At 37.1% G+C, this 18,398-nt stretch overlaps 1 protein-coding gene across 4 annotated transcripts; it reads right to left on the reverse strand.

Moving 5' to 3' along the window:
• Positions 1-248: 248 nt before the first annotated feature.
• Positions 249-7,494, reverse strand: LOC113047889 (dynein light chain 4, axonemal). 4 transcript variants are annotated; one of them, XR_003276362.1, is made up of 6 exons: positions 7,271-7,494; positions 6,167-6,244; positions 5,394-5,477; positions 5,100-5,186; positions 2,126-2,267; positions 249-1,281 (listed from the first exon to the last, which is right to left on the reverse strand). XR_003276362.1 is itself a non-coding variant. In XM_026209278.1 (5 exons), the coding sequence occupies exons 2-5, from the start codon at positions 6,236-6,238 to the stop codon at positions 2,256-2,258; spliced, it is 255 nt and encodes an 84-aa protein (XP_026065063.1). In that variant the 5' UTR covers positions 6,239-6,244; positions 7,271-7,494; the 3' UTR covers positions 2,118-2,255. The 4 variants fall into 4 exon arrangements, 3 of the variants coding, with proteins under 3 accessions (XP_026065063.1, XP_026065053.1, XP_026065045.1); XM_026209278.1 differs by lacking the exon at positions 249-1,281 and having other exon boundaries at positions 2,118-2,267; XM_026209268.1 differs by lacking the exons at positions 249-1,281; positions 2,126-2,267 and having other exon boundaries at positions 2,427-5,186; positions 7,271-7,484.
• Positions 7,495-18,398: the final 10,904 nt, after the last annotated feature.

The raw sequence follows: 18,398 nt of genomic DNA on the forward strand, positions 1-18,398 counted from the left end.
AAGACAGCAATATGTTTTTAAAATCTTAACATTATTATACTATTATTTCGAATGCTAATATTTCAAAATTTTAGTTTTTACTGCAATTTTGATCAAATAAATACAGCTTGAGTGTGTGTGTGTGTGTGTGTATAGTGTTCCTGTAGCTCAATTGGTAGAGCATTGTTGGGTGTTCGATTCCCCTGGAACACATGATAGGTAAAAATTGATAACCTGAATGCATTGTAAGTCACTTTGGAAAAAAGCGTCTGCTAAATGCATTCATTTAATATAATTTAATATATATGTTATACTGTCATTTTTGTATTCGATTGCATCAAGGTGTTTCTTGGGACTGTAGTTCATTTTCTCATAAAAGACACTTATCATATTTGCCTTCTGCTCTGAATTTTAAGTACTTTATTAAATAATTGGTTTAATTTCCTATAAAGAAAAAGAATGGGAATAATACGCCCAAACCAATGCTGCTATAAAAATGACTCTATAATGTTATGCTGTATTTTGAACAAAATCATGGTTCACTGTTAGGAGCAACACAGTTCAGTCGTTTCTACTGACTAAAACAAAAATCTGACTAAAAACAAAACCTGCTGTAGCTCTATCATAACTGTGCAAGAGTACACATAGTGTATTCACCAATCAGCACCCAGGACTGGAAATATGCATACTGTATTATTAGAAGTAGGAGACAGATTGGTGGAAAAAACTAAAACTGATTTATATTCATCCCTCAAACCCACTCTCATCCCCTCACTGACGCTCTCCTCACATCCCGTTCACTTCTTCACTACCATCAATCCTCTTTCAACACACGCACGCACGCACACACACACACAGTTATGTAATCACTGTAATCCCTCTTCTGCTTCATCTCAACATTTATGAAATACAAATCACTGTGATGATCTTCCTCAACTGCTGCTTTCTCCTTTCATCAATCACTCTACATCTCTACAATTCAATCTACACTCTTTTCTTTTCCAGGAAGGTTCTACTATGTTCACAATTGACAAATTCATTTCAGCTCTTTTCTCTTCCACCTCTACCCCGCTGTGTTTTAAGCTCTATTTTACCGTAGTATAAAATCTCAAGCGTGATGCATTTCTTCTCGAATCTGATCTTTGGCTTGCATTCCTCCTCCTGCAGTGTCTCTCTGTGGTATGTTCCTGGTCAGAAAACTGTCAGATCCTGCAGTCCCCCAGAGAGAGCCGAGCTGTTAATGAGGAGTGTGAGCCAGAGACACACAGCACCAGCCCATCATCTGATCTGGGTTCAGTTCATCTGAAACACAGAGAGAGTGGAGAGGGTGAGAGAAAGAGAAGAGACTGGGCAAGAAATAAGTTTGATGAGGTGGACAGAAGAGAACAGGGACATTAGGAGGAGCTTGTGGATAAAGCCTATATAAACATATTAGATACCGGATTTACAAGATTAATAACATCAGAGGCAACAAGGCTAATTAGAATTAAACACATTGGAAATCCCATTAAACTGAAGCTCTCGGACTTCACAAATTAGTTGTGGATTGAAAAGACATAGGGCAAAGGCTGACACATAACTTAATACTTCATAGTGATTCAAATTTATATTAACCTTTTAAATGTCACCCCGTACAGGACGCCTACGTTGACTATACTATATTAAAATCAAATCTAATCTAATCTTGACAAACTATATATCGTTGGAAAGGTCTAAGACTCCCAAATATATATTTTTTGTTAAAAATGATGTAGGAAAAGTAATATATTAATTTATGACAAGAGTGCACCCTCAGAAATCTACATTACAAAAGTAGCTTTGACCTTTGTTTAAAAAAAAGACTTCCTCGTTGCCTTTTTCTCTATCACATTTTAGAAATCATCAGAAGTTATATATCACTTGAAAACATAAAATCTCAAAATTCATCCTTTAAAACCCATTTTAAAATCTGACATTGCATTACCATGTAAATGGGACATCAGAATCATTTTACAAAATGTTTTCAGTCATGAATTATAAAAATTTAGGTTTGTATCATGCACATTCAAGTCTATCTTCAAAAACGTGAGTGACAGTTAACAGGTTAAATGTACCTTTTTAAGGATTAACTCACTCAAAACTGAAAATTTGCTGAAAATGTACTCACACTTATGTCGTCCAAGATATAGATGAGTTTGTTTCCTTATCGGAAAAGTTTTGGAGAAATTTGGCATTGCATTACCAGCTCCCTGCAGTGAATGGGGGCCGTCGGAAATCAGAGTTGAGAGTAGCACACATTACTGCAAGTACTGTAATAATTAACAAGGGAAAAAAACTATTTGTGGTACATTAGAGTAGGAGACGCACCCAAACACAGGTGAATACCTCTTATTAAATCAGAATCATTCATTTGTATAATCAACTAAATAGTCCTCCATTCTCAGTAATCAAGAATCAGTAGACTCACGTGTCTTTCGACAATTTTATTTATCTAAACAGAGGAAATTATTGCACAGAGTTGCCATAAAAATAATAAAAAATTGAATAAAAGATCATAAAGTCATTAAAAGGTTTACTGCATTGTGATAAAATATTGCAGCATTTAACTTCAGTTGAAATCAAAAGCACGGTTTGCACAGTTTAATTGTTTCTCAGGATGATGACTGAAACATAATTTGCAGGCCTCTCTGATCAAACTCATGAACTTGGCAGCAAGTTTGATGTATCAAAAGTGTCAAACAGCAACCAATTAAATTAGCAGTGATAAAAAAATAAAAATACATAAAGATTCAAAAATATTTTTAAAATAACAATTGAATCTGTTCACTCATGTGAACTCAAATAATTCAAGGTAAAGTGTTCACTATAGCATGTGCATCAGAATTGTAATCAGTGGCCTGACTGGGCTGAACACAATGACACTGGCTCAAACAATGGCATATGTTTGGAGGCGGAACTATTAAGTTGGCCAACCACTGGCAGATGACATTTTTCATCTGCTATTTATGCAGTTTCATTTAATAACACTTGTGGCACAGAAATTACTCCCATAATTAAATGACAAATGAGCAACTGCAACTTCTGTAATTACATAACCACTTAAACGTACCTTCAAAATAGGATTAAAGACTATTAGATTATGTTTTAGGTTTTAAATTGTTGCAAATTATGATAGTGAATGGTTTCAGCATTTATGCAATTCAGGGCTGTGAAGTGGTACCAAAAAAAAAGAGAGAGAGTACTAACTGCATTATTGCATGACTACAGAAACCTTCAGAAATCAAGTTCTGACAATGTATGTCATGTTCAAGTATTCACACTCTACAAATAATGGTTATGTAAAGAGGGGGAAAGTACACGGCACAAGATTCCTGGGGTGACAATGAAAGGATAGAAGGAAAAAAAAATTAACAATGAAAGGGAAAGAGGAATCTGAAACAGGTGTCAGAGAAGCCCACTGAGAGAGAGACACTACTGGACTGGAAACAGAATGAAAGAGACAGAGAGACAGAGAGAGAGAGAGAGAGAGAGAGACAGAGACAGAGAGAGAGAGTGACACATGAAATGTAGTGCAATGACACACATTCTGTGCTGAACAGCCTCACACAGCAAACACATTCCTACGCAGCCTGCCAAACAAATACAAGCAAGTATTCTGAGCATCAAGAGACAGAAATGCAGACTGGCACTTCAGTTATTACAGAGCACATCACTGTATGTCCACTCACAAATAGATTGAAATAGACTTAAGTATCTCTTTCAAAACTACACTAAACTGTTTATATTGCCACTCATAATCCATTTCACCTCAGTAATGTGACACTGTGATACTGTTCAAAAGTTTGAGGTAAGAGGTTTAACATTTTGTGATCTGGTTTATCCCATCCAACCCATCCAAATATGTATTGCAGTTTCCTCAAAAATATTAAGTTTTCAACACTGATAATACTGAAAATTCAGCTTTAACATCAAAGGAATAAATAATATTAAATTAGAAAACGTTTCTTTTAAAATTGTACTAACATTTGACAATATTAGTGTTTTGAACTAACCACAACCTGAGTGTACTTATGAAATCTTACCGACCTCAAACTTTTTAACAGTAGTGTACTGTATATCCGAATGAAACAGGATATTCATCATCAAGAGCAGGACTTAACTGTAGAGAGATAGATAATTGAGCGAGCCGAGCCGAGCCAAAAGCAATATTGCTTAAACTATGACTAATAAGCTATTTGGCTATTAGTAAACATTATTCTATATCACAAAGAGCCTAAATAGAAAAGGAATGCTGTCTCCAACGAAGAGCAAGATCATGGATTAAAAGGAAAATTATCTTTTTTTTTTTTTTTTTAACTGTACACCATGTAAACTTTAACATGAAACAGACTTCTCAACCAATTTTACCTCTGTAATACGATTCATTTCTGAATGAAAAATAACATTCAGCTAAAAAAAGGGTGAGCTGCACTTTTATCCACTTGGAACTGATTGGCCATTAAAGTGAGTGTTGCATACCAGAATTCATTCATTCACTGTTGAGTTATGAAGAATGGTGACGGATGCTTGAATGGGAGGGAACTGAAAACATGATGGACTAAAAATGAAAGTCATTTGAGAGTAGTGGCAAGTTAATACAATTTGATGAAAGATTACAAAGGCAAAAGTTTTCTTTGGAATAACGTGCTATAATGGATTGCACACAATAAAACCAATATGTTTTAAGAAAGTAAACAGCACAGGAAGAGGACAAAACTGAAACATTTTCTTAAATAGGTTGCAATAAACTCCATAGGTTGAATAAAAAAAATTGCAAAAAAGAGTTAATCAGACTCCTTTAAACCTGTGTTTATGGCTTAAAATTGAAGCCTATCCATAAAAACGTAAGACAGGAAAAGAGTGATCTGGAGAAGTGCACAAGAATCTGTATCCTTTTCCCCCCTTCCAATTTCACACATGTGCATACACACACAAATGTCTCAAGTCAAATAGGGCTGCATAGTTAGGACAGATCCATGAGTATAAATATCTCACAGTGGCGACTGTGTGGGCAGGAAGTGACATCAGGAGCATTTCCAAACACACACAGCCAGACTTCCCCCAAAGAACATGTAGAGCAGGTTCCTGACTTCATGGCTCACCTCGAATCCAAACCCCTCACCGATCACCACATGCCACGAGCTGCCAAACTTCTTATCCATGCACTCCTTGATCATCTTGGCAGCACTCTGAAAAACCAGCGAGAAAGAGAGTGAGATTAAAGCATGTAGGCTACTGGAGCAGTCCAGATTGCCAGACTGTGTGTGTGTGTGTGAAGCATCCTGACTCAGTACTAGACGGAAACACAGAGCCCGACCCAACCTGTGTGAGCTGGGGAACACATTCATGTGAAAGCCAAGAGGACAAGCTCACATACAAACACAAACCTGACTGACCTCATTGTTGGAGGCAAATTTCTCGCAGGCTGTGACACAAAGCTCCATCGTCTCCACGCGCATCTCCTCTGGCATATCTGTGTGCTGCACACAAAACCAGCAGAACATTGTGTAGTCAAGCTCTTACAGGTTTTATGGAGCAAAGCGGATCTTAATTTGTGGCCACAACTGAACTAAAACAAGGGAACAAACTAATAAAATTATGGAATAAATGAAACAAGTGATGGATAAATATATTTTTGTCTGCACAAATGTCTTCAAGAAAGATAATAAGCCATGTTTATTGAGCAGCAAATAAGCATATCAGAATGATTTCTGAAGGATCATGTGACAGTAAAGACTGGAGTAATGATGCTGAAAATTCAGCTTTGCCTTCACAGTGGTAAATTACATTTTAAAATATATTCAAAAACAGTTGTTTTAAATTGTAATAATATTTCATGATATTTAAAGTTTTTTTTATCAAATAAATACAGCCTTGGTGAGCATGAGAGACAGCAGTGTATAGAAAAAAAGTTATTTTAAATTACAATAATGTAAACATGTATTAATCATATTATAAGAAACTACATTAAGTTGACCAAGGCAGAACAAAATATTAAGATGCCAAAAAAAGAAGCAGTGTAAATATTATGCATGAGAGAAAAATAAAAATCATGTTTTGAAAAGGATGGAAAAGGGAGCAGTTTGAGTGATCTAATACAGACAAACACAGACACATCCATAACTGGTTATTTCTATCTGGGTCACAGCAGCAGGCGAGCTGCACCCACCCTGATGAGAGGAAAGCTTTGTAGTCTTTTGTAGTCGGCATCCTCTTTTTTACCATCAACGCTTTCTCCCATCCTTTACTAAAGATAGAGAGAGAGATAGAAGGATTAGTCCTGACTGAAGAAATGGAAAATCAGGACATTAGTTCAAAATTCTCACCCATTTTTAGCATTGGGACAGAGAATGAAGAACACATTTGTTTGTCTATAAATAAATGTAAATGTGGGTTACTTTCCTCATCAAATAAGAAAATGTACAAAAATGAACACTAAGGAAAATACTATAATCTTGTCATGAATTTAAACATTATACTTCTTGGCGATTCTTGAAAATTGGGACCCCAAAAAGGGGTAAATCGGGCCTTTTAAAGCTTCATAGCTGTGTTAGGAAAGAGGGAGAGTTTCTAAAACTACATTAAATGATTTCTGAAGGATCATGTGATACTGAAGACTGGAGAGACGATGCTGAAAATACAGCTTCCGTCATGGAAATAAATTACATTTTAAAATATACTGAAAAAGAAAAGAGTTACTTTAAATTCTAATGACATCAAAATATATATTACTGTACTTTTGATTAAATAAATGCAGCTCTGAAGAGCAGAAGAGACTTGTTTCCAAAAACATTTCATTTAAGCCCGTGTCATTACATTTTGTCAATTAACGTTACTGTAAAATAATTTCACAACACTCAACAACTATTCAATCAAAACGACCAGATTTATACAAAATAAACACTAAATAAAGTTTTCACACTGCAACAGAACTGAACCAGAATTCTAAACACTTAATAAAACGAATTCCAATTGAAAAAATAAATAATTAAAATACAGAAATACTGGTTTCCGTCTCCAGCACGTCATTATCTGAAAGGAACAGATAAACTGATAGTTAACGTTACATGATTATGAAGATAAACAAACGTGTCGAGTGCGCGCTTGTTTTTAGCATCTCTGGGCTAATGTTAGCTTGCTAGCTCGACTCCATCACGCCTGGGCTTTAAACGCTATGAGTGATAAACAGCTAACAGATGGAGCAATGTAAACATGTAAATCATTTAAAAGCTCGGTAATGTTTTATTTACATCAGTGTAGCTCAATCGCATACCGCTCTGTAGCGCTTTACACAGACTTGTTCTTCCGCTGGTGTTGTCATGGAGACACGACGGCCTTGGCAACCTCCGACCCACGTGACCTGTTTACTTCCGCCTCCGTCCACTTCTTTCTTTCTTTCTGTCTCTCATTTTCATCCATTGATATAATGCCGTGATTTGGACGTATCACATTTCTTCTTCTTCTTCTTCTTCTTCTTCTTCTTCTTCTTCTTCTTCTTCTTCTTCTTCTTCTTTATAACTATTGTTGTTCTTGTTGTTGCTGTTGTTCTCCGAGGGTCTCCAAACTCGGTCCTGGAGAGCTTAGCTCCAACCTTAATTAAACAAACCCCAACAAGCTAATTAAGGTCTTACTAGGCAATACTTCCGGGTGTATATATATCCACTGGCAGTGTCTCATCCTGGGACAAGGCATCTAAAAACTCAGCATATTTTTTTATGCATTGTAGAATATTAAACCAACCAAAGTTCTGTTCACATGTGTTTGATTCATATATACTGATTATTAATTTTGTTTTTGTTCGTTTTTTTGGTCCACGTGCAGATGTCATTGAGCGGGCTGCCATCAGCACCCACTCCGCCAACACAGATAACAGTGTTTCATAACAGAGACTAGAGGTTAAAGACCTCCTACACATATTTCCCAAGCATCATTCACATCTCCACTGGGGATGTTGGTTTGTATGTCTATTGTTTGGGAGTTTTAGTGTTTTTTTTTTTCTCCACCTTCAAAGACTTTGTTGGCACTTTTAAAGCTGTATAAACCTCAGAATAGCAAACAGAGTTGGAGTTTCTCAGCTGTAACATAGAAGGATATGATACTCAACTGTATGAACATGCTTTACTTTGCTTTCTCATCTGAATTTTCTGATAAATAAAAGACATATTTTATTTATCAAACTGATCTCTAAATATGTTAAAGGGATAGTTTGAACAAAAATTAAAATTCTGTCATTACTTGCTCACTTTTCCTTCTTCTGTTAAATATAAACAGATATTTTGAAGAATATGGGTAACCAATTCAGAACAATGGACTCCACTGACTTCCATAGTATGTGGTTACACAGACTTCAAGATATACATATGTATTCAGCAAAAGAAAGACATTTATACAGGTTTGGACCAACAACTTTAGGGTGAGTAAATGATAACTGTTTTTTTAGTTTTTGTTGAACTATCCCTTTAACTTATTTTGTTTTTGTTTGTCCTGCATTAGAAGAACAAAGGTCGAAAAAATCCAGAAAAGGAAAATGACAAGAAGAAAAAAAAAAAAAAAAAACAGCTTGAGGCTCTACATTAGCAGCTTTGGAGAACCTCTAGACCTCCTTTTAAAAACACATCCAGTCTTATTGTTCTGTGCTTCTCGGGTACAGAGGTGGATTTAGGTAAAGCATGCTGGGCTTCTTTTTATTCTCTTAGTGAAAATAAAAAGAAGACAGAGACAGATGCACACATACTCAGAGAGCTGGGTCAGTTGAATTTATTGCCTAGGGCACAGATGATGGAAGATCAACTACTATTCTCTGTCTAATCCACTTATACAGTGGATACACTGCAAGAGACAAAACATACCGATAAAGAATTATAAATGGTTAAATATCACAAATACATGTGAGTGATACTAAATTAAGACATATTTGCATGCATCATTATTAGGCGTCTTGATATTCTGATAATATTTTTTTTCCAAGCACATTTGATCAATTCCAAACCACATCAATCTTAATAACTACTATTAATTTTGTATTTGATCATTTATGAATGATATATAATTGTCCATAAAGGCTGGAAGTTAACAACTCCTTATATTCAGGTGTGCATGGTTTTCTTTTACAGATAAGATGATGCAAAAAATCTGACTAAAAGTTATATATATATATAGTCACGGGAGGAGCACAAGACAGACACAGTGGGCGTGGCGTCAGGCCTCGGAGAGGCTTTTATTAACAGAAATCATAAAACAAAGGGAATAAAAGTGGCCAAAAGGGGGAAAGTGTCCAAAATAACAGGGGATCTGGTGTCCTCTTTGTGCTGCGGGGTTTGTGTGGGTCGGGCAGTGTTCACCGAGGAAGGGTCCAGGCAAGGGGCGGAGTCCGGCGGCCGCACGCGCTCCCCTCCTTGGTCCGGGGCGCGAGGGGCGGCGGCTTCTCCTAGCGGCCGCGTCTCTCTCGTTGGCCGCGGCGCTGGTAGGGGATGGACGGCCCGGCATCCTGGCCCGTCGGCCGTGTATACGGGTGCGGTTCCCATCCGGATCGCGGGTCCGGCAGCTCACGTCTTGGTGGCGCGGGAGTCCCTCAACGCACCCTTCCTGGACCCACGAGGACACCAGTGTGCATGCACGGGGAAGAGACCGGTCTCCTGAGGAGAGGCGCGTTGGGCTTTTAAACAGCGGCGGTAATGAGGCTCCACTTCCTTCAGGTGTGCCCCATCACACGCCGCCAGCCCTGACTCGTCCAGCGCCCCTCCTCTCACACACCCACTCCAGTCGGGAGATTGGTGAAGGGCGGCGATTTAGGACGGGGTGCCGGTGATAATCAGGGAGGAGGCAGCTGACTCGTCACAATATATATATATATATATATATATATATATATATATATATATATATATATATATATATATATATATATTAAATGCACACAAGAAGCATGCAATACTAATGCATTGCTAGATTTTGCAAAGGGCATGACCATTGGACAGCAAAATGCTCAATGGGTCAGAAAAAAACAAGTGGAGAAGAAAAGAGACATGTTAACTGCAAAAGAATTAAGAATTGTAGTTTTTTTTAACTGCAAAAGAATTAAGAATTGAAGGTGTAACATTTTGTGTGAAACCACCATTTAGTCTAGTTTTCCAAAACTACAACCTACCTGGAGTCTCCAGAAGTGCATTGTGTCAGGACTGATTTTTCTTATAGGCTTTGTGGACAGATTAGTTGAGAGTGACTCTTGAAGGACCAGCATCACATCCTCTTGTACCACTCTTTAAAGAATTTATCTTCCAGAATCTGTAGTAAGTTTTGGGAGTTCATTTTAGTCAATCTCTTTTCCTGAAAAGTCTGATTCTGGAAGATAAATTCTTAACATTCAGATGATGATGAGTACAAGGATGAATGGAGCTAATAAACAGAAACAGTGCACAGCCTCTTAGGAAAAATTTTACATGTTTGTACATCTCCTGCTTTAGTAAAACACAAATGCAATAAATAGAGACAGAGAGAAATGAAAGACCGCTCTTCTGTTTGTTGTGCATTATTTTTTCATTCTCATTTTCATCTTAGATTTGAACACATATGATCTCCATTTCAACACAGACAAAGACACAGACAGAATGCAAAAAACGAACATTACAGAATAGAAGAAAGATAAAAAAAATGTAAATGAGTAAATCCTCATAGTGTAGAAAAACATTCAAGCAAAATGAGAGAACTTTATATCCAACTTCCAATGTTTTCCAGAAAAGGTAGCAATCAGTCTTTCTGAATACAATTTAAAGCTTGTTAATGTACATGAAGAGAATAGAACATCACCAAATGACCACTGGATGCAAACAAACAGGCATTGCACTAACAGCGATTACATTATACATCCAACATTTTTTTATATATTTTTAGTGCTAAAACACCTTCAAAAACACAATCCCCACCAATTATGATGATCTTGTGCTGTTCAATCAAATGACCACACAATCTCAAACCACATGCTTAAAAAACAACAACTGTTTGCACCAAAATGAAACCACATCCATAATAATCTCACTGCTGTCCATCAGTGTGTATATATATCTCATGATTGTGCATTTGGGACAACATTCTTGTGTTTGACAAGGCCACAAAACAGGCATTTTCCATACTGCTGCATCTTACATATAAATAATACATGGAGTATAATCCACATAAAGCATGTGCAGCATAATTTACATAAGCTCCGAGATGCCTATTCAGTCACAGTTATGATAGGGAGATAGATAGACGGTGGAATGTATATTGTCTAAGAATTTTACATTCATCGTTCGGAATGTTTGTTGCTTATTTTACAAATAGAATTGTGTTGAGTAGATTTTTTTATAAATCTATATAGGCTATACATGCTAATTTCTCAGTATGAACAGTAGATATTTGCAGATTACGTTTAACACTGAATACAGTTCTCAGAAAGCATGTTATTGTATATGTCACATTGTGTAGGGTTTCAAAACCATGGCTTTAAAGCTTAATGTAGTTATTCTATGAAATATTGCTGAAGTCTTCATCTGGCCAAGAGCCTTTTTCAACTGCTCCCTTTTCAGTCTGTTCGTTCTAATTCGATGTGATTCTGATGCTGTTAAAGGGATTTGAATGGAGTAGAATTCAACCAGGACTGGTCTGACCAATAGGATTGAGTCTGCTGAAGTGATCACCATAGTAACAGTGTGATTCAAAACATCTTATAAAAAAAAAAAAAAAAAAGAGATCAAACATACACACAAAAAAACCTAGTATAAAAAAAACTGCAGACTAAAAGCAAACATATTCCCAGCTGTGTGAGTGTTTTTTCTTAACTAATTTCAATCAAATACTGTATAAATAACAAATCTGAATGAGTATGCAAATATTTGTTTTGAAATGTGGGAAAGAATAAATCATCAAACACTGAGCCTGAAGATCCCACAACAAATGTTTACACTCAGATAATCAACAAGGTATAAATAGTAATAAATAAGAAGTATATAATGTAAAAAGAGAGATGCTTTTCCACGCAATTGCTACGCCATTGCTGATCTGTTCTGAATGGTATATTGCTATCTGGACATTGCTAGTTAGAAAAGAGCCTGTGATACTGGTAATATTCTGTTCCCTAGATATGGCTTGTCTGTAAAGGTGTGGTCACAGTCATTTCAATACAATTTTGGCGAAAAAGATCCATTGCCGACTGACCCTTAGGAAAGACCCGCCCCCCTTCATTACTGTTGCTATAACCAACAACACTCTAAAAACGGCTGGGTTATTTTTTAACCCAAAATGCTGGGTTAAGTCTGTTGGGTCATTTTGTTGGGTTATTTTATTTCTTTTTAAACACTTTTGGGTAGTTTCAATTTACCACGTGTTGGGTTAAACCTGCTGGGTTGCGTCGCTGGGTTGTTTCCATAGACAGTAAAAGAAATGGACACAGCGACCCCATTGGAACTCAATTGAGACAAATGAAGCCCAGTTTTAGCGTTTTTTAGCACTTCCGTTTCTGACGCGCAGACTCAAACGAAGCTTGACGACGTCAGGAACAGTGTTGTGGGTAACGCGTTACAAAGTAACGCGTTAGAGTACTCTAATTACTTTTTTCCTGAAATTTGTAACTTAACGCGTTAGTTTCGTGCGTAAGTAATCAGTAACTTCGTTATTTTTTTTTAAAAAGTAATCCGTTATTTTAAGGAAAGGAAAATCCCGACTGCAGCCTGCTTTTTGTCAGACAGTATGCCTAGGTCTACTGTGCCACCTGCGGATGTATCAGCGGAGCCGAAGCTCTATGATCGTAAAGGCAATGGCTGTGATACGTCTGTGCCCTGCGCCTGACCCTGTGTGTGTGTGTGGGGCTTTTTTTTTTCGAACTCCCGGCAAGATAGCAGAGAGGACAGCGTTTGGTTTATGGAAGTACGCACATTATTTTCAATTTGTCAACGAAAAGAAAAGAACATAACGGTAAAATGCACACTTTGCTTTGGTGAAAAGCTTCTGTCGACCGCCAAAAATTCTACCTCAAATTTAACGCTACGTTTTAATCACTACTTTGAAGAGTAAATGTAAGAGGACTGTGTTAAAGCGAATTTAGGCTTGTGACTGTGAGTGACACTTTAATAATAATTAGTTCGGCTATTAAGCGATTTGTCATTTGCCTGTGTGGCAGTGAAGGATTTAATTCGGTTTGTTATCATTTTTGTTTGACAGTCAGCTGTTAATTTCTGTTAGATCATTGGCTGGCTGGTTGTTCATCATTTCTAAATGGATTTAAATCTGCAAGCCTGTTTAAGGTTGTGTTTACAAGTAAGCATACTTGTACTTTAATAACTGCATTATTTAAAGTTAAAGAAAAATCAGGAGTTATCTTGTAGTGCTCATAATATACAGTAGCCTAGGCTAACCGGGCTGGGTAACGTTAGGTGCGAATTTTGATTAATAATATGCTCTGTGATACTAAATAAATAAAACGCCATGTGGAATAGCCGATTGCTGACTATCTATCCTGTTATTGTTATTCTGCAGTGTTAATTTAGTCGGATGACTGACGTTATTCATTGTCGGGAGTCACGACTTCTAGGTGCATTTAAAGGGGCCGGGGGCTGTGTCTGTCATGTGTGAGCCGCTGCAAACTGCTTTTAATTTTTGGTAACGCATGAGTACTCTAACGCGTTACTTTTATGAATAGGTAACGCTGTATCATAACTGATTACTTTTAATTGATGGTAACGTTGTAACCTAACTAAGTACTTTCCAAAGTAACTATACCCAACACTGGTCAGGAACCTGTCTGACAGATGTAAATCTTCTAGTAGCTGTGTGTGCAAACTGCCATCGTTAATCTTGCAGAGACGGCGAGCTTGAGCGGGGAGTTCTTTGTCGTGAGTGAGCAGGAGTAAGTATTCTGATTAATTATTTTGTATAGTATTTTAAAATGTAACGCCAGTACGCCATATTAAGTTAATTGCCTGCGAGCTTCTCCACCTGTCTGTACGGTAATGCGACAGAGAGCCGAGTGGTTATGACGCAATCGTTAGCCTATTTTTTACAAAAACTGTTTATACGGGGCCATAATGTAACATAGAAGGTAATGGAGCCCTTTATACATTGTCGTGTATCTTTAGAAATAAATAATGGACAAACAGAGTCTTTAAACGCCTCAGATGTAAAGTTATTCGCTGTCAAAGTGACGCCAAAATGAATGGGAGTCAATGGGAATGCTAACGCAAGTGAAGTTCTGCTAAAAGATGGCAGCCCCCACCCGACTTCAATTTCCGGTCGAGTTCCTTGCCCCTTGGTTGTTTCAGGCCAGCGCTGGGTTATTTAACGCGCCTTGAAGATGTTTAAATCGCTCCCCAACTGTCATTTTGGAAGAACAACGGGGCAAAGCCACGGCTTTCAACTGTTTTAAGGTAAGTTTTTAAATGTTTTCATTAATAATTATTTTAAATTGGCAGAATTATAACTTTTTTTGCGGCAACAATACTGTTAAACGTCTACAGGCCAACATTATTTATGTTAAATGATGAACTGTTTAACGTACCTCAAACGGCCAACCTACGTTACGTGACTCGCATAATCGTGAGACGACAGATTAATAGTTTTATTAAGTTTCAGACAGTGACGGATGGCTGAAATATGCGAATACCTGTGAAAATAGAGGAAAAAGTAGTTTCTGACACTGAAAAGCGAATTTAACATTTAAGTGAGTCAAATGAGTTCAAAAAGTGAATACGACTTTCTGCTCTAATGTAAACGCCTGCAGTTGTCCATATCCACATGTAAATCATACAAATTACGTACAATATAGTCGGACTGCAGGTCTAAAAGAACCGACGACCCAGTTCAAGTAAACCGGTTCAGTAATTCTCGAACAAAGTGATTCCCGGAAAAGAATCGACGTCTCAGGGCATTTCAAAGTGCTCGCACGCACAGTGATTAACTTAGGCCGCGTTAGTGAGGTGTTTTGATGCTTTTGTGGTTTATAAAGTCTTTTTACATACAAATTATAATTCAAAATGTGTTTTTTCCTGTCAGAAAAGCACATGGATACATTTGTGAGAGAATAACTCGTCGAGTGCAGTCTTATTGATGCGTCTAACGGTAAGTTCGTGTTTATTATATATTTTACATAATTGCTTGTCTGTTATAATCAACTAACGTTAACCCTCACGTAACTTAAACGCACATATATTTGTATTTCGTGCTATAGTTAAAGCTAACTTTGTGTTCAGAATGTACCTAATTTAGCAGCGTAAACATCATATACCAATTTCCCAGCTCGTGTTTTTGACTTGTCCTTATCACTTTGGTACACCTATAAGTGTTTATATATGGACTGTTTTAAAGCTGCGGAGTAACCCAGTACCTGCGTGACTTGTCATAGAAATGTCTGTGTGCGCGCATTCAGTGTGATCTCCCTTATCTGTGCCAGTGACTGTGTGTGTTTGATATTGCCAGCATATTAACATAAAACTGTGCTTTATAATAACTGGAACATCCCATTGATTAGACAGTTTCAAAGCACACCTTTCAGCCAATCACTATATCATATTCTGCTTAGATATAACAATTTTTTTTTTTTTTTTTTACTTTATTTAAAAGGTTGGAACAAACATGGAATTCCTTAACCAAGCAGAGTCCACAAAACCCCATCCAATTGTCGTGGCGATTTAAAAATGCCAGCAGATCTCTCAGGAATTGATCATAATCAATGGACAGGTAAGGATATTCTGGACTATTTTCCAAATAAATTGCAAATTGTATATTTAATTGCATTTTTCCACATGTGGACGCATACATTGTTACATAGTCCAAACGCAATTGAAAAGCATTTAAATTACAGATGCTTTACACAGAAAGCTGTCAATTTGTGTCAAGCGTGGGACTATACTATGGGGCATGTTTTTTATTGGGATATATTCTGTAGTTTTACCCCTAATTTCTCACTGTATGCACTCTGATGCTCGTCAGCAAAACAACATTGCAGTTCTACTCTTATTTACCTATTTGCATCTTACCCTATATTTTATACCTCAGGTGAAAAGGATTTGGTTAATGGTGAATATTGACCAATAGTACCATGTGGCTCTAACTGTTAGCAGGGGATAGTAGTTGCATTTGGGATAAAAATGACAGAATTATTTATTGTGTGAGGTGCCAAGAATATAGGGAGATCCGGGTTGCACTCTCTCTTCTTTAACACACATCTCTCGGAGTGGCAGCAGCCTTTAGTAGTGCCTTAACCTCCATTGTTCAAAGCATTTGGCACAATTGTCCTTGAGTGACATCACCTCCCAATACAAACACTCTCCATAGTATGGTCCCACCTCTGGCAAAAATTGACAGTTTTCCATGTGAGGCTAAAGTAAATTGCTAAAGTAATTGCGATTCCCTTTGAGTTTTGGCAGGTAACGTGCAACACAGTGAAAAAACAGACATGGTAATTAGTAACACCTCATGTAATCGTTCTTATGTTGCATCTATGCTAACATTAGTCTGTTTCTCTCTTATTCCGAGGTCACCGTAGCCACCCGTATCCAGTACGTATCCAGACCAGATGGTAGATCAGCACCTAGAAAGGACCTCTACATCCCTGAAAGACAGCGGAGACCAGGACACCTAGAGCCCCAGATACAGATCCCCTGTAAAGACCTTGTCTCAGATGACCACCAGGACAAGACCACAGGAAACAGATGATTCTTCTGCACAATCTGACTTTGCTGCAGCCTGGAATTGAACTACTGGTTTCGTCTGGTCAGAGGAGAACTGGTCCCCCAACTGAGCCTGGTTTCTCCCAAGGTTTTTTTCTCCATTCTGCACAGATGGAGTTTTGGTTCCTTGGTTTTCCTTAGTTGGGGACAATTAATATCAAGCCATATCATCGACTTGATCGCACAGAGGGACGATACATCACTGAATCAATGATGAACTGACTTTAACTGAAAACTGAGTGTTTACTGTTGTCCCTTTGCATTATTACAAACTATTTTCCTATTTAATACTGTAAAGCTGCTATGATGCAGTATTTGATCAGTATGAGAGGCTTATTACTCATAATAAATGGAAAATACAGCTGCAAACGGACTTTGCTTTTCCATTTGAAATTTGGCAGTCACTGTGCATTCATGAAAACTGAAAAGGTAATTTTTGTTCGTTGTTTCTGAAAGTGTTTTTGTTCAAGATTTGCAATTGTGTTTGGATTTTGTCACAATTTGTCATGTGGAAAACGCAATTGAAAACATAATTTGCAATTCCTTTTGAAAATTGTCCTTCCGTTGACAGGCTCTAAAGCAGAGTACACTGCTCTCAGGTGTACAGTAGATCTTTGAATTTTCATTTTTGGGTGAACTATATATGTTGAACTACCCTAGGCAGTGCACATCTATAGGAGTCTTTATATACTTGATATAAATTTAAGGACATCTTTAAATTATTTTACATTTAAATTTAAAGAATGTTAATTGTCAATGTCATTTCACTGTGTATTTAAATAGCTAAACATGTCAAAATGTAATAGTTAAACAGCTAGACAGGTCATTTAGAAATAATTTTCTTATTTATTGCAACTGTAATTCTGTGATTTTTATTTATTTATTTATTTATTTTTTTGCATTTGCTGGAAACAAAAAAAGGGAAAATTCCATGTTGTCATTGGTACACATTTTTGAATATCAGATGGCATTAAAAATATTTTTTTACAGTCTAAATAACCTGTATTCTTCATTATTTATTAATCCATGATTGCTTTGTTAAGCAAAAGTGAAATTATGAGAATAACCCAGCAAGAATAACCCAGAATCATAAAAATGCAAACCCTCAAATGGTAAAAATGACTCTAACTTGGGTTTTCTAAATAACCCAGTATGCTGGGTTAAAATGTGTAAACCAGCATGCTGGGTTACTTTAACCCAGCACGTGTTCTGTCCAATATTTACCCAGCGCTGGGTTGCCAATTGGGTTATTTTTAACCCAGCCATTTTTAGAGTGAAGCCATGCGCTCTAATTCAACATTAGTTAAAAATACAATATTATAACATTAATTAAATATGAATGAACATGAGAAGGTATCTTGTTTCAACCACGGAAAGACATCAATGCACACCATTTTTCAAGTTCAAGTCCACCGACGTTAAATTACTCTCCTGTCTGGTTTGTTTGTCAGACAAAAATGGCAGATTCTGTGTTATGATTGGTGTCAATCAAACTTCCTGTGAAGGGTCACACACTTCTCACACAGAAGTCACTTTCAAGCCAGTCATCTTTTGGTCAAGCGAATCCACACGACCAATCTAAGCCTGTTGCGAAATCTGTGAATCTTGCGAAAAATAAAGAAATAAATTCACCAAACGATAGTTAATGTGACTGCTACTTAAAGGGATAGTTCAGCCAAAAGTGAAAATTCTGTCATCATTTAC

The sequence above is a fragment of the Carassius auratus genome, chromosome 3 (genome assembly GCF_003368295.1).
Source record: "Carassius auratus strain Wakin chromosome 3, ASM336829v1, whole genome shotgun sequence".
Classification (NCBI taxonomy): Eukaryota; Metazoa; Chordata; class Actinopteri; order Cypriniformes; family Cyprinidae; genus Carassius; species Carassius auratus.